The 27,879-nt window shown below is 46.7% G+C and overlaps 1 protein-coding gene across 2 annotated transcripts; it reads left to right on the top strand.

Moving 5' to 3' along the window:
• Window positions 1-220: 220 nt before the first annotated feature.
• TGM5 (transglutaminase 5) lies at window positions 221-27,879 on the top strand. Of its 2 annotated transcripts, none has more exons than XM_024567303.3 (13): window positions 221-358; window positions 7,113-7,292; window positions 7,399-7,644; window positions 9,278-9,396; window positions 11,608-11,736; window positions 12,316-12,493; window positions 19,994-20,132; window positions 20,586-20,689; window positions 20,802-21,041; window positions 23,558-23,923; window positions 24,382-24,542; window positions 25,942-26,075; window positions 26,265-27,879. In XM_024567303.3, exons 1-13 carry the CDS (start codon window positions 349-351, stop codon window positions 26,416-26,418), a joined length of 2,160 nt encoding a protein of 719 aa, XP_024423071.3. In that variant the 5' UTR covers window positions 221-348; the 3' UTR covers window positions 26,419-27,879. The 2 variants fall into 2 exon arrangements, with proteins under 2 accessions (XP_024423071.3, XP_045057573.2); XM_045201638.2 differs by having other exon boundaries at window positions 11,572-11,736.

The raw sequence follows: 27,879 nt of genomic DNA, 5'->3' as shown, positions 1-27,879 counted from the left end.
CTTACCTCTTCCACCTGGCTCCCGTGCCACAGCCCAGCACCTGCCAGAGAATACCCCATTGCCCAAGAGCTAGCAAAGGCCCACATAGCATAAGGCCCTGACAGATCATTAGCCATGACACTTTGTCTTAGCCAAGGAACACTGCCAAGAAAAACCTGAGGGCAAGTGAGAAAACCAGTTGGGATCTGCCCAGTAAGCAAGTGGCGGTGCAGCAGCCAGCCCCACCTTCAGTGTCTCCTGGAGTGTTGGGGATGGAAGGGGAAGCAGACACTCCAGGATCAGTTTCCTGAAGCTCCCGGCCATCCTGCTGTTTTGTGGGGAGCAGCCGGGGCACTGGAGGCAGCCACCATGGCACAAGGTAGGGCAGGCCCAAGGGGCTGCTGGAGGTCAAGGACAAGGAAGATGAGAGACTGTAGGAAGATAAGAGACTCTATGAAGTCAAGAGAGGGTGGATTCAAAGGGAGAAAGGAGTAAATAAAAAACAGAGGCAGAAAGAGTAGAAACTCCAGGAACCCTAGAATTCATCAGTAGTAGCCCGAGAATCAGGAGACAGGTAGATGGCAGGAAAACACAGCCAAACAGCTGCATGCCAGCATGCTTGCTTCCAAAGACCGGTGGGACGGGGCAGGGCCAAGAATTAGGGGTTTGGGGTTTCTGCCCTTTTCTACTAGCTGACCCTTCAACATTGATCAAGTCACTTCTCTAGTTCCCAGCCCCCATGCCTGAAAAATGAGGGAGTCGGACCAGACAATCTTGAAGTTGTCCTCCATCTCCAGAAGTCTCTTAATCTTCATCTTTTCTTTTTCTCCTATTTCAGAAGGTCTCTTCCTCATCTTAGCTAGTTTTCCCACCACTACCCCTTTATCTGTATCAACCCCCCCACCCAGAAAGAGCTGTTATAAAGAATAAATGGTTATTTGAAATTGTAAGAATAAACTAAAAGCTCTACAAATGTACATAACAGCCTTACCTTCATTTGTTGTTTTGTGTTAAATTTTTATAACTTTTAATTACACAAGAAATATATCAATACATAGTTAGAGCAAATAAAGCAATAATTACATTCCCTTACTTACTCCCTACCTCCAGACCAATCTCTAGAGAAACCGCTGTTACTAGTTTTTTGTTTATATATTTATATTCATATATATGTCCTCAGTGTAATATGTAGTATTTAGCATGTGTGACTTCATTTTTGTATATCTATGGTATAATCATATTGTATGTATTTTTCTATAACTTGATTTTTTTCACTCAACAGTAAGCCCTGGAATTCTATGCATGCCACTCAGTTCCTACAGGTTTTCAATTTTTTTACATTGCATAGTATTGTATATTATGGGTATAACTGATCTATCCAGTCCCCTATTGATGGGTATTCACGCTGTCTCCCATTCTTCAGTTATACAAACCATGTTACACTGCACAGTCCCATCTGTGCCTCTTAGTGCTTGCGTGGGAATCTCTCTCCAGGATAGATACTGACAATTATTTTAAAAGTCCTTCCTATAATTTTCTTTCTATTTTATTGATCATTTCACCCCATTCTTCCTGCACATCAAGAAGAACAAATATGCCCAAGGTTAAATGTACCTCCTGGTTGAATATCTGGCGTCTGAGCTGAAGATGTTAACTTGACCCAGGATGTATCCAGAGGATGAGCTCTGGCCCCCGTGCTTGCTGTCAGGCAGCTGCTACTGCTCCTGTTGAGTAGTTTGGGTCATGTGCCTGGCCTGAACTGGGGCCAGTTAGCACGCTCTGTCTAGTCAATTGGTCTCCAGAAGGAATGAGCATCTTTTCCACAACCAGCAAAAAGCCAATTGCTTTCCCAACTGGCAGTGGGGTGTATGTCCTTTCTGAACATGCGTGAAGGCCAGCAATGGCTGGCAGCTGTTGGGTAATGGAAAGAGTACAGGACTTGGGCCTGTAACCTTAGGTTTAACCTTGAGCAAGACATTTAATTTGCCGAAACCTTGGTTTTCTCATGCCTTCACCATTGTGGGGAGGATTCAGTAAGATAACTGTCCTAGGATAGTGCATGTCACATAGTAAACAGGCCGGCAATAAGCTGTTTATTGAATCTGAAATTTGAAATAAGGACAGGGTGGTTATGCTAAAGATAGAGAACTTTATTCAACCTAGCAAACATTCTTTAATACCAACCATGTGCTGACCAGGATGCGTATTTTTATTTGATAAAAAATCCATACTTGTTAGCAATCATGCCCCATTTTCCCCTCCTCCCAGCCCCTGCTTTCTAATCTACTTTCTGTCTTTATGAATTTGCCTAGGCTGCATATTTCATATAAATTAAATCATATCACTTGTAGCCTTTTTGCCTGGCTTCTTTCATTCTGCATAATGTTTTCAACTTCCATCCATGTTACAGTACACAAGGTCTGTCCATCCTTGTATATCCAAGGATACAAAAGAAAGCATCCATCCATTTATTATGCAAAATAGACATTTATTGAAGAGGCTACTAGATACAAGAAACATTGTACATAGGACAGTGACACCTCAGTCCCCTTCAAAAGAGGCACGTTGGGACTTCACACAGTTCTCCCAATTGCCATCAGCTGCCCTGTCATATTTGCCTGAGTCTCATCAATGGTCTGAAGTCTTCTCCCTTTCAAAGGTGATTTTAGTTTTGGGAACAGCCAGAAGTCACAGAGTGCCAAATCTGGGCTGTAGGGATGTTGAGTCACCTGGGTGATTTGATCTTTCACCAAAAAACTCTGCACGAGACATGATGCATGAGTGGGTATGTTGTCGTGACAAAGCTGCCAATCACCAGTTGCCCATAGCTGTGGCCTTTTGAATCACCTGATTACTTTCTGTGGAGGAATGTTCAAGCTTAACACAACATTTGATGCAGATTTGTTGCTCTACTCACTCAGTCATTTTGAATGGGATGGCCACACAGTACACATGCTCACTCAATGGCACCCACTGCCCCCACTGACTAGTACAGTGAAGTCATCATTGTTCATGCTTGTGCATTCCAGTCCACTCTCCTTGGCTGCCAGGTTGCATCGATGTCATGCAAGCCATTCTTGTTATATTAACAATGGCTGGAATTTTCCAGACAGACCTCATATTCAGCCTTCTTTTTATGGTTGAATAATATTCCATTGTATGGGTATACCATATTTAATTCATTCATTAATCAGTTGGTGGACATTTTGGATTGTTTATAGTTTTTGGCTGTTATAAATAATGCTATTATCAACATTCATGTACAGATTTTGTGTGAACATATGTTTTCAATATCTTGGATATAGGAGTAGAATCTCTAGGAGTGGAACTGCTGGGTCATATGGTAACTCTATGTTTAACATTTTGAGACACTGCTGGACTCTTTCCAAAGTGGCTGCACCATTTTACAATCTCACCGGCAACGTGTGAGGGTTTTGGTTCCTCTACATTCTCACCAACACTTGTTACCTTCTCTTTCTTGTTATAGCCATCTAGTGAGACCTCCAGTATAATGTTGAATAGACGGGCTGAGAGTGGACATCCTATCTTGTTCTCTATATTTGGGGGAGAGCATCTAGTCTTTCACTATTAAGTATAGTGTTAGCTGTGGGTTTTCCATAGATACCTTTTACCAGGTTCAGGAAGTTTCCTCTATTATTAGCTTGTTGAGTATTTTTATTATGAAAGAGTGTTAGATTTTTGTCAAATTCTTTGGTTCATATTTCTTAAAATTTAAATACAGATGAGACAAAAGAGCTAGGTCTCTGTCCTCATAGGTGTAATCCAGTGGTGGAAAGACAGACAAAAAGTAACTACAAAAATATCTGAACATCTCATGCTGAGCCTAAAACTAGTAGGCTCTCAGTAAAAGTTTGTTGATGTAAATGAACAAATGAGCATATTAACTTGTCAATTAAGCAGTTAAGGTTCCCTATGAGTGATGTAGTCATATATTATAGATCAGTTGAAGAAGGGAGGAAGGGTGGGCCACCTGGGACAGGATTCATGAAGAAGGTGGGTCTCCAACAGTTGTTGGAGGACAGGTAAAATTTGTTTCAATAGTTAAGGGACACTCTGAGTTGGGGCTACAGCAGGATCAAAATACACTGCAGGTAAGGCCACCATTTGCTTGAAGATAGATCGGATGGAGAGGGGGAACCACGCTGAGAGTGGTGGGAAGTGAGAGTGAGAGTGTAAGTGGAGGCCACATGTGAAGAAGGGTCATGAGTGTCAGGTTAAGGAGTGTGCCTTTTGTATGAGGGGCGGTACGCTATCTCCGAGCTTTCTTTTTTTTTTAAATATATTTATTGATTATGCTATAACAGTTGACCCATTTCCCCCCCCACTCCACTCTATCCTGCCCACCCCCTCCCTCCCACATTCCCCCCCTATAGTTCATGTCCATGGGTCATACTTATAAGTCCTTTGGCTTCTACATTTCCTACACTATTCTTACCCTCCCCCTGTCTATTTTCCACCTATCATCTATGCTACTTATTCTCTGTACCTTTCCCCCCCTCCCCCTCCCACTCCCCTATTGACAACCCTCCATGTGATCTCCATCTCTATGGTTCTGTTCCTGTTCTAGTTGTTTGCCTAGTTTGCTCTTGTTTTTGTTTTAGGTGTGGTCATTAATAACCGTGAGTTTGCTGTCATTTTTACTGTTCCTATTTTTTATCTTCTTTTTCTTAGATAAGTCCCTTTAACATTTCATATAATAAGGGCTTGGTGATGATGTACTTCTTTAACTTGGCCTTATCTGAGAAGCACTTTATCTTCCCTTCCATTCTAAATGATAGCTTTGCTGGATACAGTAATCTTGGATGTAGGTCCTTGCGTTTAATCTTGGGTAATGTAATTATGATGTGCCTTGGTGTGTTCCTCCTTGGGTCCAGCTTCTTTGGGACTCTCTGAGCTTCCTGGACTTCCTGGAAGTCTATTTCCTTTGCCAGATTGGGGAAGTTCTCCTTCATTATTTGTTCAAATAAGTTTTCAATTTTTTGTTCTTCCTCTTCTCCTTCTGGTACCCCTATAATTCGGATGTTGGAACGTTTCAAGATGTCCTGGAGGTTCCTAAGCCTCTCCTCATTTTTCCGAGTTCTTGTTTCTTCATTCTTTTCTGGTTGGATGTTTCTTTCTTCCTTCTGGTCCACACCATTGATTTGAGTCCCAGTTTCCTTCGGATAACTATTGGTTCCCTGTACATTTTCCTTTGTTTCCCTTGGGCTAGGCTTCATTTTTTCATCTGTTTTTCGAACAGATTCAACCAATTCTGTGAGCATCTTGATAACTAGTGTTTTGAACTGTGCATCCGATAGGTTGGCTATCTCTTCCTCGCTTAGTTGTATTTTTTCTGGAGCTTTGAAGTGTTCTGTCATTTGGGCCTTTTTTTTTTTGTCTTGGCGCGTCTGTTACTTAAAGGGGCGGAGCCTTAGGTGTTCCCCAGGGCAGGGTAACACTGGTTGCTGCGCTGTGATGCTGTATGTGGGGGAGGGGCCGAGAGGGAGCAATGGTGCCTGCCTCACTCTCCTCCAGATTTCAATCCTTCACTCCAATACCCACAATCAAACTGGGCCCCTCTGGTGCTGGTTCCCGATGGGTGGGCTTGTGCACACTCTAGGCCCCTGTGGGTCTCTCCAACGACCTCTCCTGTGAGGCTGGGAGTCTCTCCTGCTGCCACCCTAACCCCCACGGGCGTTTTCAATCAGAGATTTGAGGCTTTATTTCCCTGAGCTGGAGCCCTGGGTTGCGTGGTCTGCTTTGCTCCCCGCCGTTCGTCCGGTTTATCTATGTTCGAATGTGGGGTTGCAGGGTGCTACCCACCGCTCTGCCTGCCCCGTTCTCTGCTACTCTGAGTCTGGCCCTCTGGGTTTATCCTCAAGAATGTGGGTCAGCAGGGTCTGCTAGTGCTCAGACTGCCTGTGCCGTTCCTCCCACACTCTGCCAGTCTCGGTCCTGCCACAGCCACGCGAGTCCTGTCCGCCCCGGTGCCCGTCTCCGCCCCTCCTACCAGTCTGGATGAATGTTCATTTTTTTATTTCCTTGGTGCCAGACGTCCTTGCCGTTCGATTCTCCGTCAGTTCTGGTTGTGCGAGGAGGTGCAGTGTGTCCACCTACACTGCCATCTTGGTTCTCCCTATCTCCGAGCTTTCAAAGCAAAAGAATGGGGTAATCAAATTGTCTTGGGGAAGTTAATCTGGTGATGTGTTAAGGGGTGGGTGGTGTGGAGAGACAGGAAGCAGGAGACCTGATGGAGGCTGTTACAGTCACTGGGAATGAGGGATTATGTTAATGTGGAAAGGGACCAAGGGACACCACAGATATTTTAATTGAAGGACTGAAGGGACTTATGACATATGAATGGGTAGGCTGAGAAGATGGGTGAGCCAATTGTGATTTAAAGTTTATGATCTCAGGTGCCTGGGAACCATGATAGGACGATGGTCAAACACGGAAAAGTCAGACATAGATCCCTTCTGAAGGAAATACTCTTGGAGGATGGTGAGGTCAGTCTGTGTCTCAGCAGGAGCTCTAAAAGGCTAGCAGTGGGTCTTTTTTTGACTGTCCTCAGCAATACAGCTCCCAAAGCATTGGTCACATGGCATCAGTGGTGGTCAGAGAGCCAGCAAATTGCTAAAAGCTTAGCAGCTAACTGAGGGACAGTTAACCCTGGAGCAGCTAACCCAGAGACTTTCTCCCAGACCTGGATGCTGGCACAGGGGAAAGTGACACTCAACTTGTGTTCAAGAAAGTGGTTGCTGGCATTAATATGGGGACATACTAGGCTAGAGGGAACAACCAAACTTGGCCAGTGCTCCAGAAGCAGTTGAACAGAGAGAGAAAATCATGCACCTCCAGGAGGGTGTAAGGGAGGGAGGAACAGAGGGTTAGAATAGCAGGGAAGGAAGGGAGGAAATAGTAAAAAAGAGGTACTTGCATGCACAGAGCCTCATTTAATTCTCATACCAACCCTGTAAGGCTGGTATTACAGATTCTGTTTTATTGACTTGGAAACTGAAGCTCAGAGAGGCTAAGCTTCTTTCTCAAGTTTGCACAACTAGTAAGCGATAGACAAGATTGGACCATGCTCCCTAATCCTGCTCTTTCGTCTGCCCCCGGCTGCCCTGTCGCAGGGCTGGAGCTGTCCGTCACAGACTTTCAGAGCTCCTGGAACAACATGCAGCACCACACAGAGGAGATCAGCTCTGACTACCTCATTGTTCGCCGGGGCCAGGCTTTCAACCTCACTCTGTACTTCAGGATCCGGGGATTCCAGCCAGGCCTGGACAACATCATATTTGTGGCAGACACTGGTGAGGACCCCGCTGGCATACAGGGGTGTGTATGTATTGGTGGGGCGGATGGTTCTCCGGGGCTGGGAGGTTACCTCAGAAGGCCTCAGCTCTGCTTGCTTTCCAGGACCGCTGCCAGACTTGGCCAAGGGGACTCGGGCTGTGTTCAGCCTGTCAGGTCATCGGAGCCCCAGCCCCTGGATGGCCTCAGTGGAGACCAACAGGGCCATGTCCCTGGAGGTGAGCCTGTGTGCCCCTCCCACGGCAGCTGTGGGTCGGTACCTCTTGAAGGTTCACATTGACTCCTTCGAAGGGTCTGTCACAGCCTACCAGATCGGGGAATTCATTCTGCTCTTCAATCCCTGGTGCTCAGGTAAGGCAAGGTGGCTGTGTGCGTGTGTGTGTGGGGGGGTGTCCCTTGTCTCTATCCTTTTGTCAATGCTACAGAGAGCCAGGGTCAAGGATTTCTAGACCCCGGCTCCCTGGGAACCTGAAAACCTCCCCAGTCCTATGTACTCGGCATTCACACCCAACCAGCAAAAAGCAGGGCAGGGAGAACTTGCTATTTATTTACTTACTTAGAGTTTTAAAATTATGAACCAAGTCATTTTTACTTAAACGTAAAACTATTACAATTAAGTTCAACCACTGTTAGAATTTATCTTTATCATACCTTTTTAAGTTAACTTGAGTTTTTCATTGCAAAATGAAGAACAAAACAAAAAAGAAGAAAGTAAACCTGATAAGTCAAACCTTATCCCAATCTCCAAATCTGGTTAGCATTATCTTGTGTAGACCTAACAAAAAATGTTCTATGCTTAATCAAATATGTATTTATTGAATAGATGTATATGTGTGTGGGATTATACAATACAAACCATAAATGGGATTATTTAGTACAAAGAATTGTCTTTTTTTCATTGAAAAATTCAACTCTGGACATATTTTCCTATCAATACATTCTTCTCAACAGCTACAATTACTCCATCATTTGGATGCATCAAATGTCTTTAACTGGTTCCTTATTTATGACCATTTGGGCTGTTTCTATTTTTTGTCTTAGACAAACAAAGCTACAGGGAATATCTCGGCACCACCTGTCCCACTATCCCTGTTCTCTAGATCTACCTGGAGGTAGTTACCTAGACCTACCGCACATTACGGGCAGAATGAAGGACAAGCCAGGAGGGAAGAGTAGGAAGAGGTCAGGAAGTGTTAAGAGTAATGGCTCTAGTAGGATTTGGGGCAGAGGCTAAATTCAACAAATTCTCACTTCTGACTTAGAGCGTGTTCCTCTTCCTCCCTCCCTCTCATTCTACCTTCACCACCAACCTTATATCAAGGGGGCCTGCTGAGTTGTGCCAGAACCCAGAACACTGGCTAGGTTCTAATATCTCTAACCACCTCCCACTGCCCTATTGGCCCTGCCACACACACACACACACACACACACACACACCCCTACCTCCTGACCTCCAAGACTGTGGGTTTCAGACTTGTACTGAGGGCCCCCTGAGATGTGGGGAAGAAAATGATATCGGTGGATTCTTCTCTTTTAAAGCTTGTGACCTACAAAAGAAATGACGAGGTCAATGCCAACCCCTAAATTCTGGTTTGCTTTTTTCTGAGCAGGATTGAGTATGGTGGAAAGAGCACAGAGCATAGAGTCACTGTGCTCACATCTCACCCTGTACTTATGTGTAATTTGGGTGAGTTATTTATCACTCTGAGCCTGTTTTCTCAATCTTAAAATGGGGCCAGGAATTAAATGTGCTTTGCAAACCAAGAAATTCAGCCGAAGATAAATTCTTCCTCTTCCACTTGTGCTCCCATTGCACCTGTTGCTGGTGTTGAGGAATGGTGGGGAGTAGGTCTTATCACCCCTCTTGGTGTCTATCACCCAGTGCCCTCCTCAGAGCTCAGTTTCCAAGCCTTCTGGGGATGGGAATCAGGCAGGAAGGGCAAGATGACTTTTCTGCTTTGTGTTCTCCCACTTTGATTCCTAGGGGATGCTGTCTACTTGGAGAGTGAGCCCCAGAGGCAGGAGTATGTCATGAATGATTATGGCTTCATCTACCAAGGGAACAAAAACTGGATCCGCCCCTGCCCCTGGAACTACGGACAGGTAAGTCTCAGCCCCACTCTTGGCCCATCCAAGGGGAGAAGAGCAGGAGCGGGGGTGGGAGGGTGCCCCTCATGCAAGGTTCATTCAGAACTGCTGACAATTGGGAACTAAATGGTACCAGGAAAATGTGAGATGTGACTCCAGGGAGCTAGAGGAGCAGCCATAGAGAGATGGAAAGTGTTCTTTGCTGATCATGTCTGATTTGGGCAACATGGTTAGAAAGGGAAGGGCAGCTAAAAGCACCCTCCAAGGAACTCCACTGAGTTTGAGGGTGAGGATGAAGGGACAACAGTGACAATGGCCATGGCGGTGCCTGTTTTTTCATTTGTTAACTGTGTTTCCAGTGTGTGTTCCTCTATATTTTGTTTTCCACTCATACTTGAAAACGTGTGATTTTATTTGTAAAAATAGCATCATATTAATCTCAGTGCTCTACAACTCCTGTCTTGCTAAAAACCTGCCTGTAAAGCTCAGCCTACAGCAGGTCCTCCAGAAAGCCCAGAACCAGGAAGAGGGTTCTTGAGGCTCAACCCCAGCACTAGAACCCTGTCAGAAGAAGACCAGCCCTGCCACCCAGAGAGGGGTCACCTGGGAAATCCTGCGGGTGCTTGTGGAACCTTGTTTCAGTTTGATATGGCTTCCTATCCAGGACTTGTTTAGCATATGTGGCCTCAGGTGCAGCCTAGGCCCCCCAGGTGGGTTTGGCCAAGATGAGACATAGCAGCCTACACTGGCCCCAACTGACATGCCCAACCCCTCACTCAGCATGGTTCACGGGGATCCTAGAGAGTCCCTGGACAGGAGTCCTGTCATCTGTGAGAAACAGAAGTGAAGAGTTGCTGCTTTCTGAGCCTTGGGTCCCCATCTCTCTCTTATTCAGTGAACAGGTATTGAATGCCCACTCAGTGCCAGGCAGGACTCTAGGTGCTAGAGATACAAAAATGAAAAATCACTGTCCCTGAGCCCACAGTGAAGTGCAGACTCAGTCAATAAGCAGGTCAGTTATCATGCAGTGTGATATGTAAAGATTGCCAGACAGGCACAGGGTGTTCTGAGAGCCTGGAGGAAGAGCACTTGGTTGGCCATGGGGCTGTCAGGGAAGCTTCCTGGAAGTGAGATGCTTGATTTAAGTTCACTAAGAGAAGGAAGGTGGTGGGGGGGGAATTATCCCAGGCAGAGGAAAGGGGGAGCAAATACACCAAAGTGAAAAATGGTTTGGCTTGCTGCTGGAGTTACAAGGAATCTGGCATTGCTTGAGGGAGAGGGCATTGAGAAGCAGAAGAAGGCCGGATGGATCAGAGAGAGTCTTATATGTCTTGCAGAGGAGGATAGAGCTCTGATTCTGTAAGCCACAGGGACCTTTGAACATTTTATAGCACAAAAGTGAACCGATGAAACTGTCCTGGGAGAAAGTAGATTAGAGAACCTCCTGGTCCTGTTTATTGCCCAGTGGTACACGGAAATCAATTCATTCACTGATTCTCATTCAACAAAGATGCTTGGAGTCCCTACTATGTGCTGAGCACTGTGCCAGATCTCAGGTGTAGACTTCCCAGAAAATCTGGAGAGAGACAGAGCATATACTTAGGCAAGAAAGATAGACCTTGGCTACACCATTATAACTGAGCTTCTTGAGTAGAGATGTAGCCAGGTCTCTGAAGCTAAACTAAGACTGGGCTCAGGGGAAGGCCTCAGAAAAAGTGGCATTCGCACCAAGCCTGAAGGACAAGGAGTCAGCCTGCCTTGGGTGGCAAATTTCCATAACTCACATGCTATTATTCAGACTACAGCCCCACTGAATCACAGGTGCCACGACCTTAGCAGTAGCTGCCAATGATGATCTGGATCAGCAGGTGGGGGTAGAAGATGAGGTGTTAGCAAGAACATCCCATGAGATCCAAGAGTGTGGAAATTGAGGAGAGAAGAGAGCGAAACAGACTTTTCAGCCAGTCAGACATGGTAGAAAAAAATCCAGGGTTTTAACTTGCAGGGCATACATACTGGGTGAGTTCTGGCCCCAGAGCTTTAAGAACATGTGACCACTTGGGAGGCAGTTCATGGTTGTGCTACTGGACACAGTTACCTTCCAAATGGGTTTGTATTCCACAAACATACTCCACTGGAGAGTTAGGAGGGGTGGCTCATGCATTTCTCTCCATATCTACATGTGCCAAGCATGGGTGCCTTGCCTCTCTGCATCGTTCCTTGCAGTTTGAAGAGAATATCATAGACATCTGCCTGAAGTTGCTAGACAAGAGCCTGAACTTCCAGACTGACCCAGCCACAGACTGTGCCCTTCGGGGAAGTCCCGTCTACATCAGCAGAGTGGTGTGTGCCATGGTGAGGCTGGGTCTGGATTTGCCCATCCAGGGCGTGTCTAGAGAGGGACAGAGCTGTGCCACTCACAGTTGCCTTCCCCAACCCTCGGCAATGGGAGAATGAAGAGTTGAGAGGCACAGGCCCTCTTTCAAAGTCATTTTGGATAAGACTGATGAAAGAATATGGCTAACAGGTTTTCTCAAATGAGCTCTGAAATAGCTGGGTGTGGGCCATTGTGTTTATTAATTCCAAATTGCATGTTTTAGGACGGCCTGAGTGTAGCTCTCATTTGTGAAATGGTACTAAAGTTTCTAAATTTCTTTTGCTCTGAAGTACTTTTAAAAGCTATCAGAGCCAGGCTCTAGCTTTGCAGGGGATGGGGAGAAGAAAAGTAAGAGAGTGTGCGGAAATAAACAAATTAACTAACAGTGGGGCACAAGTCAAAATAGCCAGCTTCACATCCCGACCCCTTCCTCAGCTGGTCTAGAAGTTCCCAGGTAAAGTGAGACTAATGCCTCATCTGTGTCTCAGGCCCATGGGACTTACATCTTGTGGAGGAAAAGGACTCTTCTAATTCTTCTACATGTGGCTTCTCTTCAGATCAATAGCAACGATGACAATGGGGTGCTTAATGGAAAATGGAGTGAGAACTACTCAGACGGCACCAACCCTGCGGAGTGGACCGGCAGTGTGGCCATCCTGAAGCAGTGGCACGCCACAGGTTGCCAGCCAGTGCGCTATGGGCAGTGCTGGGTCTTTGCAGCCATCATGTGCACAGGTAGGGAGCAGGTAGGTCCTGGTGAAATTACCAGAAAGTGCAATGGCTCATGTACAAGCCCTCCAAATAATTTCTGTCCTCATCTCACACAATTCTCACCAAGAGACATTTGGAAGGAAGCCCTTTCCTGCAAAAATGCCTCATCACTAACCTCAGGCTTCATATATCTGGGCTTATGTCAGAGGATGTTTTTGAGGTAGAAATCACACACTTCCCAGAACCTGATGCCCTTCCCTTTTTCTGAGCACAGGCAACCTAACAGAACATTACTAAGAACCTGGCTGGATATTGTCCAGTGCAAAATAGGAATGAGATGAGAGGCCAAGGAATTCAAAAACTTACCAACTAATGAGTACAAAGAATGGTCTTAATGAAGATGTTCATATGAGAGCGAAATGTGCATCTCTAGCAGTGGTACGGGCCATGGGGCCAGAGCAAGATGGCAGCCAAAGTACAGTGACATTGAATTTGGAGTTGTCACAAGTTCAGAGGGCCTGGGGGCCTGGCTCAGGCCAGGGAATTAGGGGATGAGGGAAATGGTAGATCAACTTTTCAGGTATGGAGTGGCAAATGGAATTTGTTTTCATGTGGCAAGAGCAGCAAGCAGAGGAAGTATGGAGTGAATTTTGAGGAAACTGACACTAGGGAATGAGTCTCACACTGCAAGTGGGGGGAGGCGGGGTCTTCCACCTCACCCAGGGTCAAACTCTTGCTCCTGGCCCTCACCCTCACCCTGCCCTCCATGCCTACGCCAGCTCTCAGCCTCTTGGCATGCATGTCCATGTACCTGACTTGGGTCACAGTCAGGAAGTTATTTTTGTTACCTGGGGAAAGATGCCAAGTATGGCTTTTGCTCACAGCAGTCCCTAGTGCAATCCAGGGAGGCCAGATCTGCCTGCAACTTGGTTTTATCGAGGATTGAGGCCTTTTGTGTAGAAATTCCCTATAAGATAAAGCCTGGTGAGGACTGTGTGCATGTGTGGTCTGGGCCTAGCTTTAGGATCTTGGAGGAAGCCTACAGAGTCCTGGGCTGCCCAACAAAAGCCAGGCCTCTGTCCAGGGACACAAGGAGGTTTCTGTCACACCCACAGAAAGTGACTTCACACGGGTTGGTGAGGAGGTGATCCTGAGCTATTCTCCCCCTGCAGCTGCACAGCCGCATCTTGAGTTGGATGCTTTGATTGCTCAAAGGATCCCTGAGGGGTTTTTTTTGTTCGTTTGTTTTTAATAGTTCATTTTTATTGTATTTTTTTCATTACCATTTATCTCCCCCATACCCTCTCCCACCTACACCTCCCCCCGCCCCAACAATCAGCATACTCTTTTCCATGTCTTTAAGTTCTTTTTCTTTTTGGTTTGATCCCTCCACCCCCAACCCTCCCCATCCCCAGCTGTCAGAAACCGGTAGTTTGACAGCTTTGATACCCAGAGTCATAGACATTTGGATAAACTGGAATGTTTGAATCACCCAGGGAGGAGGCACAAAACCGAGAGGCAGAGGATGGATTGATCTTGTTTGTGCACGATAGAGAGGGAGTCTTCCTGTGCGTGGAAAAACCCCGGCGTCTAATGGGCCAGGTGTATGTGTGTGTAAATGGAATGGGCGAGGGGTTTGGGTGTGGTTGTCTGGAACTGAGTGAAGACAGAGGTGGAGCCAGTGAATGGAGATTATGCAACAGAGCAGACCAATTAAAATGTTTAAGAGAATAATGGCCCTCTAGTGACCTAGGAAGCAAAGGGTTGGGCAAAGTGGGTCAAATGTGGGCTGCACTGGGTCCAACTGATGTTCAGTCACCACCAGGCTTCCCCAAAAGGGCTACCATGTCCTATATCAATGAATTTATCAGTTTAAAAACTCATTCATTCATCCAACAATATTTATTGCATCCTTATTCTATGCTAGGTACTTCATATACTTTTAGATGCAAAAACAGGTAAGACTGGTCTCTACCCTTATAAAAGTAAGGGATTATCAAGTTTCTTAACCTGATTCAGCTGCCAAAGCATTGTTATTATTTCACTGTCACAGTACCTGATATTTATTGAAGACTTCTTTTGTGCCAGGAACTGAGCTAAAACTTTGACAGCTTGGAGTAGTGGTGAGATATGTGGGCTGCGGAGGTAGAATGCTTGGGTTCAAATACCAGCACTACCCTTAGTTGGCTGAGTAATCTTGGGGAAGTCACTTAACATGTGTCTCAGTTTCCTCAGACATATGATGGGGAAAGTTATAGTACCTAGCTCATAGGGCTATTGAAAGGAGTGAGTTCATACATGGAGAATTCTTAGACTAGAGCCTGGCTAGAGTGAGTGTTCAGTATTAGCTAGGATGGCCTCATCTGAACCATCGATCTCAACTTCGCAGATGAGGAAATTGAGTGGTGGAGCTAAGCTCACATCCAGATCTGGCGTGCTCTAACCATCAGGCCATATACTGCACAGACATTCCTAGCAGTGGCCATTTATCCAGCATCCTTGCGCTTCGGGCACATAGTGAGCACTTTCACTCTTTCTAATCCCCCCAACCACATGCAAAGTAGCTATCACCACCATCACTTTACAGGAGAAAAACTGAGGCCTAATAGTGACTCTTGTCTGACTCAGAAGTACATTCCCCACAGCAGCTCCATCTCCCAGTATTACCTTTCTAAATGTGAATGTACTGACTTCAAGATCCTAAAGAAAATCGCAGGAACAAGACTTTGGTTGCATCAAGGACAAGATTATAATTTTTGGATGGCTTGTTTCCTTGACATCTGTTTAGCTGTCTGTTACTCTGAGAAGTTCAGAGAAATCCATGGCCTACCCTTCCTAAGCTCAGGGCCAGCTGCCTACAGCTCTCAGTCACTAGGCCTTTCCTATTCTGGCCATCTACTCCTTGTGACAAGGCCAAGCCCCTCAGCCCTTGGCTGAGGTCTGTGGAGCAGTCTGGAAACCTTGCGCTGTGACAAAGGAACAGAGGGGAAAACGATGTTCTGTTGCCTGAAGATTCTCCCCAAAGCCAGGGGTCCAAAAGCTACCTGCTGCATGATTCCATGTATGTGAAATGCCCAGAATAGGCCAATTCATATACACAGAGTGGACTAGTGATTGCTTGGGACTGGGGGAGGGGAGAAGGGAAAGTGACTGCTGGTGGGCATGGAGCTTCTTTTTGAGGCAATGAAATGCTCTGGGATTAGATAGTGGGATCTGTTGTACAATCTATGAATATACTACCAACCACTGGATTGTATGCTCTAAAAGGGTGAATTTTATGATATGTGAATTGTTCAACAAAGGTTTCTCTTTAAGCCAGTCATCCTGGAAATGTGCCTGGGCCTGGTAGGCTCCTGCCCACTAGCGCATGGGGTAGAGGGGTGAGGGCAGAAGTGAGGGGCTGGGGATTGGAAGACTTGAACGTGTGACTGTGAGCAGGTCTATGTGGCATCATCCCCTCCTCTGGGAAGTAGGGCCCTGAGCCATGGTGGGAAATGGCATGAAAATGAGGAGGCTGAGTGCTCGGGGCTGGACCCTCCTCTCTCCACCCAAAACTAATCTAAGATTTCTTCTCACTATAAAGCACCTTATGATCTTTGTTTCAGATCAATAATTCTTGCCCCCATTGTTTTTACTGAGCCCTTTCCTCTCAAAGAAGGAACGTTAGCCAAGGCCCTGGTGTGTTATTTTGCCTCAACCTTTGGCTTAAACACAAATCTACAATTATTCTCCATGGATTTATGGGGCATCAAGGATAGTACGGAATGTCCCCTCACAGGGTTGTGGGTTAATATATGGCAAGCACTTAGAAAAATGTCTGGCACATGTGTAGTTTTATATCAGTGTTAGCTATTATAGTTAGTCTCATAGTGTTTTCATCTCTGCCTCTTAGGTTCCAAAGGTCTGGCAGGTTCTTATTTAAAAGGTATTTCTAGCCATACCCCAAACTCCAGTTCCCTATATTCTCTGCCACTTTTTTTAGTTTATTTCTTTCCTTTTTTCCTTGGAGTGTTTAGGATTAAATTAATTATATTCTTCTTGTCATGAATTTTTCATAATAAGTCTGCTTCAGGCCCCTCATTTTAAACAATATAACTAATTAATTGATTTCTCCCATTTATCTCATAACCCACTTCCATCACCTCATCCCCATGATAGGGAAACATTTTGATGTATTTAATATGTAACATTGTATTTGGAAGTATGCTCATAAAAAGCATATCATCATCTTTGTGCAATACTTTGTCCAGCATGTTTTTTGTCTTAAGATTGTATTTTTCACCTTTATTTTTAAAAGATTTTATTTATTTACCTTTAGAGAGATGGGGAGGGAGGAATGGTTGCCTCTCACATGTCCCCAGCTGGGAACCTGGCCCACAACCCAGGCCTGTTGGGAATCAAACCAGCGTTTCAGTTCGCAGGCTGGTGCCCAATCCACTAAGCCACACCAGCCAGGGTGTATTTTCCACCTTTGAAAGTTCCATTGGGCCTTTTCTTTATCTTCCACTTTTCTTTTTATATTCATGTTTTCCTTTACTTTCTCTTGAGCGTATTTATAGCATTTAAAATAGCTGTTGGAAAGTCCTTCTCAGCTTGTTCCATTATCTCTGTCATTGCTGGATCTTGAAATTTTTTCTGATTATGATATTTTCCTGCTTCTTTATATGCCTGTAATTTTTTAAATAGGCTTTATTTTTTAGAGCAGTTTTAGGTTTCATTGTTATCGCAGACAAGAGAAAATAGTTCAAATATGACCTCATGATTACATATCTGAAAAACCAAGCCATCTTGTTATGAGGAACAATTAAAGGCATGGGAAGGGGAGCAGGAAGTGGTACTTTTACCATTGGGAAGCTTAATACAACCAAGGAGAAATTAAAAGGTGTTTAAAAATGAGCACATTTAAATGCAATTACTTTGACTCTACTAGCTGGAGCTTTGACTCTATTTTTCAGTGTGAGCCATGGAAGTGTGGTAGCAAAGTTGACCAAATGAATTTCAGTAAATAAATAAATTGAACTCTAACTTTCCACTAATTTCTCTTATAAAATTGGAGCTACCTTTCTTCATGGGGAGGCAGGGGTAGGGGTGGAGGGGAAGAACTGGTGAGAGGCCTTCGTGGCCAGTGCTGAAACAGACTTCATGTTTTAATGCACCATCAGGACAGCATCCACCACCAGTCAGAAGGAAGCCGCCCTCCTGGAGGGCAGGAATGTCTTCCATTTGCGTGTACTCTGCATCTAACCCACTGCCTGGTTCATAGCAAGGGCCTGACACTTGTCACTGAGTAAGTGCTCAATGGCTGAGTGGAGAGATACAGTCATTCATGCTGGGAGCGTGGTGTTGTGCAATATGCCTTGGGAACTCTTCAGTTCTTTCCCGACTCTGAGATCTTGTCCACCTTTGTCCAAGTATCACAGTGTGAGTGTGTATGCCTCTGGGTGCGTGCACACAAACACACCCCCAACGGGTTTCTCTTTTACGAGGGACTCAGCTCCCACAAAATTATCAGTGAAAGAGTCACCCGAGTCTCATGCCAAACTGGAGATCCTCAGGAGTGACAGTCTGCAGAAGCCTTGTTCTCGGGTTAAAGACAGCACACTTCCAACATGCCTGAGCAGCCACTCCATGCCCATCCAGCCACAGCGAGCAGGAGTTGACACCAGTGCTGACATTTCAAGTGGCTCTTCATGAACTCATCATCAGGATGAGAACGGAGGCTTGCTCCCTGCTCTCCCTACCCACCTCTCCGTGGCACGTTCTCGTATTACCATAAGTGTTATCCACCCGTCTGACTGTAATCTTAGCATAAGTCCTGGCTCATGCAATGTTCCTGAGTCACTTGAATGCTCTTGCGTCACTCCTGTCTCACATTCCTTCAGTGACAGCTCTTCTAACCTTCACCCTCCCTGGGGAGGCTGTCCTGTGTCACCTCCACCTACAACTCGCTTGTCAGCTCTGCTCACTCCCAGCCCTTGTTCGTTGGCCCTGTGCAGACCTGTCACTCCAAGGAGAACTCCAGGTTCCCCTTTGGGCTTTCCTCCTCCCTGTCCTGGGCTGCATCCAGGGGTGTGTCCACACCCTCACATGGGAGAGGCTTTGTGCTGAAGTATAAGGAGGAGCTCAACCTAAAATCTATAAGCAATTAAGTGTTTAATATAAATAAGTATTTAAACTAAATATTATGAAAATTTTAAAAAATGACAGTAGTATGTATGAAGAACCCTTAGAAATATCATTTTTTTTTTTTTACTCAGTCATTTTTACCTGCTGGAATCTGTCCCAAGGGAGGAAAAAAATAGTACTCTATAAAGATGTTTATCACAGCACTATTTACAACAGGGAAAAAATGGAAGCAAACAAAATGTATAAAAATATCCACCAATAGAAATCTTGGCGAATATTTGATAGCACAGGAAAATGCTCGGGATGCGAAAGGGTGTGAAGATACTAGAACGCTGCATCGCGTGCACAATCCTGGAGGGTGGACACAGGACCGAGTACAAGCGTAGCAGTAGAACCAGGATCTGAGGGGTAGCTTTGCTGCTTCCTAGCTGTGTGGCTTCAGTCAGGTCAGGGCAAGCGAACTTTTCTTAGCCTCTAGTTCTTCATCTGTAAAACGGGAATAATATCAGCAGATTCTCTGTAGAGGTGTCCTGAGCATAGTGTGTGAAACAACACCATGCCTGCTGGTAGATATTATATTATGGTTGTGATTATGGTTGAATTGGGTGGGCTGTCACTGTTAGACTTAAGGGGACAAGGATCCCCAGGGCATTTGGTGGTAGGGTGGGCTAGGGGACACTGCTGTTCTCAAAAGAGTGTAGAGTGGGAGAAATATGGCAGAGAACAAAGAAGCAGTTGGCTGGCAAAGGGAAGAGCTGCTCCTACAGGAATCAAGACAACATCCTACCTCTTGTCCAGAATTTCTCCACCAAGTACAGACTCACTTTTCCAGGCTCCTGTTACACAGTTTCCTTCCCTTCCTGGCTGAATTGGTGGTGTTTTCCTTGAGAAGCTTCCAATACAATCCAGTCATAGAAAAGGGGGAGTCCAAACCACAGGACTCTTTGCCTAAGGATCTGATGTTCTCAGTGAAAGATTACCACCTCCTTACCACAGGAAGGAAAACATTCCAGCTGTTTGGTTTACAGATGGAAATTTATGGTCAGGAGAAAAGTGAGATTGAGTCAGGCCACTGAGTCTTGCCAAAGGAGGCATGCCTGTCCCATCCTGCTGGCCCAGGCAGGGGGGCCCATGATGCGCTAGACTTTCTGTTGGCCCTGGCGGTGCTTGCTGAGCAACTGCAGCCTTTGTGCAGAGTGTCCTCTGTGAGCACCAGGAAGAGGAGCTCAGGAAGGTGGGGAGGAAGGTTGACAGTGTCACCAACCCAGCACCCCAGACAGCTCCTGCCTGGTCCTCAAGTTGCCAAATGAATGATTTCCCTGGGCCCAGGCCCCAATTCCAGGAATCCATATAGCTCCTGAATCCACAACCCCAAAAGATTTTTTGTCCTCTTTGCAGTGATGAGGTGCCTGGGGATCCCCACCCGCGTGATCACCAACTTTGACTCTGGTCATGACACAGACGGAAACCTGATCATAGATGAGTATTATGACAGCACGGGCAGGATTCTGGAGAATAAGAAGAAGGACACTGTCTGGTGAGAGACGACTTCTCAGTCTCTTTGTAGGGCAAACCCCACCAGCAGGAGTGTGCCCATGAGCCTGATGCCCTCTCATACCCCCTGCTCCCACTTTTACCAGCCCCAGGGCTTGGAATCTCCACACCAAGGACACAAAGACCATAACTGCCTTGTGAGTCAGCAGCACACACAGGAAAGGGCCACAGGGACCTTTCTGAGAGAGTGAAGGTTTTCGACTTCAGTTGGCTCTGGAAGCCTTCATTCTCTCTTCACAAATAGAAGAAAGCCTTTTGCAGGGCAAATTGAGGTTCACCAGAAGAAGAGCTGTCACGACTCACCCACAGAGGTTGGAAGGCCTTCTATCTGGCAGTCCATCTGCTCATTGTCCCCTGCCTTCCTCCAGAAGGAACACAAGTACTACAAACTCTCCCTTAGCTTATTTGACACTGACTCCTCTGGCTTCTCCCTCAGGAACTTCCATGTCTGGAATGAGTGCTGGATGGCCCGAAAGGACCTCCCTCCTGGATACAGAGGCTGGCAGGTGCTGGACGCCACGCCTCAGGAGACCAGCAATGGTGAGGCTCTCCAGAAGAAAGGCAGAACCCACTCCCATGGAAACCACCCCTGCCCCTGCCTGTCCCCACTGCAATGGCCCCAGCCCATCATGGCTCTTCTGTTTTCCTTCAGGCCTGTACTGCTGTGGCCCTGCCTCGGTCAGAGCCATCAAAGAGGGAGATGTGGATCTGAGCTACGACACGGCCTTCGTCTTTTCCATGGTGAATGCCGACTGTGTGTCCTGGCTCATCCATGGAGGGAAGGAGCAGAGACTTCACCGGGACACGAATTCTGTTGGCAATTTTATCAGCACCAAGAGCATCCGCAGTGAGGAGCGGGATGATGTCACAGAGAACTACAAGTACGAAGAAGGTATGACTAAGTCAGCCCCCCTCAAAGTCTAAATCTTATGTGCCCCTTCCCCCTACTCCAGGGAACCTCCCAGACAGCTGGGACAGGCCCCTGGGGATCAGAGGGCATCTGTGGGGCAGGACCCAGTCCACTGTCTTCTCAGCCCTTCCACATAAAGTTCCCAGTTGAGGCGTCTTCACTACCTCACGTCCTCATGCCCACCACCACCCCACATCCCACAAGCCAGTGAGCACCCTCCACAGATGTCCACATTGACTACAGGGCCATTGACAGGCATCTCACCAACAGTATAAGAATTCCTCATCCCTGTCTTCCCCAAAATTCCGCCTCCCATTGAAGATGGCAGGGATTCAGTAAACTCTTTCTTATTAATTATTTAAATTAATTTTATTTAACATATTGTTTAACTTACTGTGTTTATAAAGTGTTTGGAAGATAGGCCAGACCACCACCCAGCACCAAGGCTAATATAAGGCCATATGTTCACTCTCATGCCCACCCCCTGCAGAGGATGGCTTGGAGAGGTGGGAGGCCTGGCAGGAGTTTCTTAGCCAAGCCAGAGGGGCAAAGGGGCAGCAAAGTTAGTCAGCTGTGGACTAATTCCTGGAAATTGTAGAAGACCAACCACCAGGTTCAATCACTAGAGCCATACAAAAATATCTAGTCCATGAGGGCCAGAAGCAGGGTGAGGGGCAAGATCTGAGCAGAGGCAGGTTGGAATGTGTGGGGGTGGGGGAGGCGGGTAGCTGAGCAATTGCTGGGAAGGCTGGCAAGTGGGTGTCTGTGCTTTGTCTATGTGGGCCTTTAGCGCCCACATAGAGAAGCACCAGAATCCAAGCCTAGGAAGGGGCTACACAGCAAGAGACAAGCACTGACCACAGCCCAGCGGTACCATCCATGCTCCCCACTCCCATCCACTCTGGGGTTAACCTGGTTGGGGTGCCCAGAAACAGATCCTGAGGCAAGGATTCAAGTACAAGTGGTTTATCTGTGAGGCAGTCCAGGACTCCTGGAAGGAAGGAGAGTGAGCAAGTGAGACAAGGAAGGGGACAAAGCTATGCAGGCTGCCTCATCAAGCCCGTTAGCACTGTGGGCAGCTGGAGCTCAGTCCTGCCGGGGAGTTCTGCCAGTGGGATTGCCAGGGAAAGTACAGGATGAATAGTGCTTTAGTCTAATCATGCTCTCAATTATTTGTTGTTCATCTGAAATTCAAATTGAATGGCCCTGTATTTTTATTTGCTATATCTGGCCACCCTATCGGGGATTCTATGTAAAGTATAGAACAATACCCTAGATTTATTCTACCCAGGAGGCAAGGGGCTGTTATTTATTTACCCACTCCTGTTGGTCGGGTTGAGTGCTGCTCCTGGGGGGTGTAAATTCCCTAGCACTTTTGCCCTGCCCCATGCAAGGGCAGAGTCCACTCTGACAGCAGAGAAAGCCTCAGGCAAAGAGTAGTAGCAGATTCTAGAATTTGAAATTAGGGCACATGGGCACTGAAATGGTAAGTGCCAAGGTGATGTGGGTGGGGCATGGATTGCAACTGCGACAAGGTTCACAGGGTTCCCTTGTGAACTTGGAGGGTCTGGAGCTATATTCCTGAGTGTGATGCTCAGCCAGGCAGTATTCTGCCTCCTCCCACCCAGCCTGACAAGATCTGAGGGTGGAGCAGACCACAGATGAGCTAAATCTGATCTGCACTTCCTTGGGTCCACAAAGCCAGTGTCTCAGCTCCTCTTCTGCCTGAAACAGAGCTTAAAACAATCCCCAGAGCAAAGGGACAAAAGTGGCCTCTGCCTGGAGAGGTTGTGGGAATGCACCAGAGGGGTGGAGCTGGGCCCTGGAAACACTAAGTGCTCAGTGAAGGCAGCTGCTGGGATTATTAGGATAACACGGTAAGCATTCCTGCAATTCCTGGCCACAGTGCCTCCCTAGGACTAATGGCAGGGCGCTCTGGAAACTCAACTTGACTGATTTCCTCTTCCCCCCCCACCCCTCCGACTGGCTTCTCAGTCTCTTGATTTCCAGGAATTAGTCTATACCTGACCAATAATTTGGTGCTGGAACAGGAAATCACATCCTGTTCTGTGTCTTTAAAAGTCTCATGTCCCACATTTGTGGGCCTTCATCTTTCCCATGGGGAAGGCACGATAGTCTTTTGGTCATGAGCAGAGATTTTTTTTTCGAATCGGGCAGATTTGGTTTCCACCTGGACTCTGATCTTTGCAAGCTGTGTGACTTGGGCAACTGACATTACCTCTCTGAGTCCCATCTTCTGTATCTAGAATAATAATAATACATCTTTCTCATGGTTGATGTGAGGATGAAAGGAGTGATGTGCTCAGTGGAGCCTGACACTCAGGAAGCACCTGATGAATTGTAGGGAGTGTTTGTTGTTGGAAATGAGGGTTTTAACAACCCTGCGGTATTGGTGGGGCTGTTGGGAAAGATGTTCAGCCATGGCTTAGCCCCTGGGTCCGCCTGACCCACAGCTGGTGCTGTCTCTGCCCTCCCAGGGTCCCCCCAGGAGAGGCAAGTGTTTCTGAAGGCTCTTCAGAAGCTGAAGACTGGAGGGTCCCAAGGCCACTACCAAGCAGACTCGCAGCCTTCCAGGTCCATGCCGCTGAGCCAGGATAGTCCGAGGAGCCTGAATAGGCCTTCCCTTCGGCCCAGTGATGTTATCGAGGTCTCCCTGAAATTCCAACTGCTTGACCCGCCCAACATGGGCCAGGACATAAGGTTTGTCCTGCTGGCTGTCAACATGTCACTCCAGTTCAAGGACCTCAAGGTGAACCTAAGTGCTCAGTCCCTGCTGCATGATGGGAGTCCCCTGCCCCCATTCTGGCAGGACACCGCCTTCATCAAGCTCTTTCCTGAAGAAGGTATGGGCTCTGGGTACAGATGGAGGGGACACTGTGCAAACAGTGGGGTCAAGCCAGCCACCAAGGGTTGTGGGGCAGACCCCTGTGACACCTTCTTCCTGGTGTCCCCACGAGCACAGATTCCTCTTCTTCCCCTAACTCCTTCCCTCTGCCTCCTGTCTCCTTTACTTCCTCTTACCCTTCCTTCACTACCCCAAGGAAAGTAGCCTGGCTTAGTGGTGGAAACCTGAGCATTGGAGCCATCCAAACTTTGGTTAGAGTCAGCTCACCCATATATCAGCAGAGTAACTTTGGGCAAGCTGTTTCACTTCTCAGTCACTCCATCTGACCATCTGGTACCCACTTCCCTGGGGCTCAGTATGTGTGGGCTTCCTCCTCTCTGTAAAAGGGTCCCCATATCCACCAGGCTCAGCTGATTTCCCCAGCAGTCTCACCTCATCCTTGTGTTCTCTCCCTAGCAAAGACCCATCCCTGCCAAATCCCCTATTCCCAGTACAGCCAGTACCTGTCAACAGACAAGCTGATTCGCATCAGTGCCCTGGGAGAAGAGAAGAGCAGTCCTGAGAAGATCCTGGTGGACAAGATCATCACCTTAGTGTATCCCGCCATCGTGATTAATGTAGGCAAGAGCCCTGCAGGTGGCTTGGGGACTCCTGGGATCAGCTGCAGGGGGTTGAGCCCTCTGAGAACCTACTCAGGAGAGCAGCCCTTCCTTCCTTCTGCCGCTTCTGATGCTCCCAGGAACCTCCTACCTGGATTGGGAGGTCTACCTGGAAACACTGGGCAATATTTCCATCCTCTTGCACCATTAGATGCCTTATGGGTGCAATTTAAGCAGCAGCCATGGAGAGGTCCCTCTCTTGTGCCACCTGCCACTGTTGGCCTTCCCCAAGGTCAACATGAACTCAAATGGGAGGGACCTGAGAAGGGGAGAACACTGCTTGACTGTGCATCCTTAGACAAACCCCTGGATCGCTGCTTCTTGAACTGTCATTTGAGAGTATTAGACTAGATGGCTTCTGAGGACACCTCCTGCTCTGATGTTCTGTAGGTCCCTTCCTTCCAGTGCTGCCTCCTCAAGGCCAAGCAGCCTCCTAGAGCCTGCCACAAAAGCCCATGGTGCCCCCTGGTGGCATATACCAGGCAAGCCCAGCCCTAGGAGTCTGTTTTAGGGAGGGTTTCCAAAAATTCCTCTAGGTTTACTGAATCTACTTCCTTATCTCTACAGCCCTGAATAAACTCTACACAAGCAAGAAAAGAGCCAGTTATGATAAGAGAGAAGGAAGGGATGGGGTGGGATTGCAATAAGAAGGAAACAACAGAAACTGCCAGAGAATATTCTATCTACTCAAATTATACATGAGCATCCTTTGGAAGCTCTTGATTACTTTACACTTGGAGAAAATCCTTGGAACAGAGGAAACATCACTGGAGACTCCCAATTTATTAGACTTTTCCATATGCAGGGTTGAGTGATGTAAAATACTTTAAACATTCATTCGTATATAAATGAAGCAAAAGTATCACATAACAATATCTTGTGTGATGTACACTGATACTTTCTTCTCCTCTATTTCATTTTTTTTAATATTCATGACAACCCATTAAGTTGTTTTTTCTTTTTTTTAATCCTCACCCGAGGACATGCTTACTGACTTTAGAGAGAGGGGGAAGGGAGGGGGAGAGAGAGGGAGAGCAACACTGATGTGAGACAGAAACATCAAACAGTTGCCTCTATGTGCCTGGACCAGGGACTGAACCTGCAACCTAGACATGTGCCTTGACCAGGATTCAAACCTGTGACATTTAGGTTTAGAGGACAATACTCCAACCAACTGAGCCACACTGGCCAGGGCCCATAAAGTTGGTTTTAACCCATAGTTGGAAAAACACAGGCCATACAAGTCCAGCTCTTCAGGAAACAGATCTAGGGAACAATGCTCTCCACGAGAGTTTAGTGAATTGAAAAATGAGACTAATTCTCTACACCTTCCTCTCCTCTGGATTTCTCTGTTTAGGTCTTAGGAGCAGCCATTGTGAACCAGCCACTCACCATCCAGGTGATATTTTCAAATCCTCTCTCAGAGCCGGTTGCAGACTGTGTGCTGACCGTGGAAGGAAGTGGTCTCTTCAAGAAACAGCAGAGAGTCTTGTGAGTGCTGGGGGTAATCATCCTCCTCTTCTGTCTTATCGCATGGTCAGCCCTGTCCCTTCTGGACATGGGCTCCCAGGCCAGGCTCTCAAAACACTGGGAAAGGGGAGACCAGCTTGCTGAGGGAAAAGGGCTTCAGGGTGATTACAATGCCTACGGTTTTCTGACATTGTCCCTTCTCTGCTGCAGGATTGGAGTCCTAAAACCCCAACACAGAGCCAGCATCACTCTAAAGACTATTCCCTTCAAGAGTGGCCAAAGGCAGATCCAAGCTAATCTGAGGAGCAACAAGTTTAAGGATATCAAGGGTTACAAGAACGTCTATGTTGACTTGACATTATAAATTCTAGGACAAGGAGATGAATGCATAGATTTTGAGCTTGAGGAAAAGGAGCAAGTTCAAATGCAAGCTGTGCCATTCCCCACCACAACAGAGGCTGTGTAAGGCTCTGACAGGAGGAGCAGAGGAGAGGCCAGCAATGGATAGTTTCCTGTGCCATTTGCACAGCTCCCCAGGATTTTGTTCAGGGCCCAGGGATTTCATGGTGTCCCACCCAGAACTGTGAGATGGCACAGAAGGCCAATGACACACTGGTTGGGTTTGGCCATGACTAACTGCCCAGATGTCAAGAAAAGAAGACGACTAGCTGAGCAGCTCACTGTCATTTTGTTATTGCAATGGCCGACTTCCTAGGGCCATTAAACTTCAGTCTTATCCTCATCTCCTTTGCACCTGTGTAGTCATCCCTTTCCCTACAATAGCTGCCAACTATTCCCTAGATGCTGGGAGTATCCCATTGTTTCAATGCCTAAGTCCATTCATTTTTTCAAAAAATATTCACTGAGTGCCCAGTATGTACCAGGCACTGTTCTGAGTGTAGGGGATAAAGCAGTAAACACAGCAAAGTCCCTGCACCCATGGAGCTTACATGGGAAGAGGGCACGGGCAATAAGCATGTCAACAAATAAGTAAGGTACTTAACATATGGTGTATCAGTCATGATCCAGTTAGGAAAACAAAAACCTTTGTAGGTGTTTCTACATACTACCTATCATCTTTGTGTCTTAGAAAAAAGTTTGGGAGATCTCTCACTTGGCCTTCCTTTGAGTCCCTTCCCATATCACATCCAAGAGGTTCCTGAGTCCTAACAGTTCTAGCCTCTTGGCTCAAATTCCACCAGTGCATTGTGGTCCTGGATGGACCTGGGGTGGTTGGGGTGCAGGGGGTAAAGCCAGCTGAATAATGCAGTAGAGTAGATTTTGCATGGGGAATGAAGTACTCTCAGGCCTTTCTATTGGTTGCAGCCTTGCATTGAATGGTCCTACTGAACACAAAAGAACTCCCATTGTTATCTCCTCTTGGATGCACCCGCCTTCTCATGGCACTGAGCAAAGTTCTGCATAGAGAAAGGCATGATGCACCTGCCCTCCAGGCACTGGCTACGTGACTGAGAGAGCTGTTTAGGACATACATTAAATGCATTATATTAAAAAAAAACTTAAATACTTCTATTATATATAAACAAAAGTGTAAGTAAATGTAGTTAACCATAGGAAGAGAAGAGGGTGTGGTAGAAATTAGATAATAAGTTGATAGTCCTGTTAAAGAGTGGGCTGAGAACCAGGAAAACCCTGGTAGTGGGGACCTGAAAACAACCTACACAGTAGTTCCCCCTTATCCATGTGGGAATACACTCCAAGACCTGCAGTGGATGACTGAAATTGCAGATCGTACCAAACCTTATATATACTATGTTGTTTCCTATACATGCATACCTGTGATAAAATTTCATTTATAAATTAG

Source organism: Desmodus rotundus, chromosome 7, assembly GCF_022682495.2.
Source record: "Desmodus rotundus isolate HL8 chromosome 7, HLdesRot8A.1, whole genome shotgun sequence".
Classification (NCBI taxonomy): domain Eukaryota; kingdom Metazoa; phylum Chordata; class Mammalia; order Chiroptera; family Phyllostomidae; genus Desmodus; species Desmodus rotundus.
Note: the sequence above shows the minus strand (reverse complement) of the source record. Positions and strands in the feature narration are given on the sequence as shown.

Excerpts from the sequence above, each read along its gene's own strand:
- TGM5 (XM_045201638.2), top strand. Across the intron at positions 23,924-24,381 it reads CAAGCTCTTTCCTGAAGAAG|CAAAGACCCATCCCTGCCAA; the intron begins GTATGGGCTCTG and ends TTCTCTCCCTAG. Across the intron at positions 24,543-25,941 it reads ATCCCGCCATCGTGATTAAT|GTCTTAGGAGCAGCCATTGT; the intron begins GTAGGCAAGAGC and ends TTCTCTGTTTAG.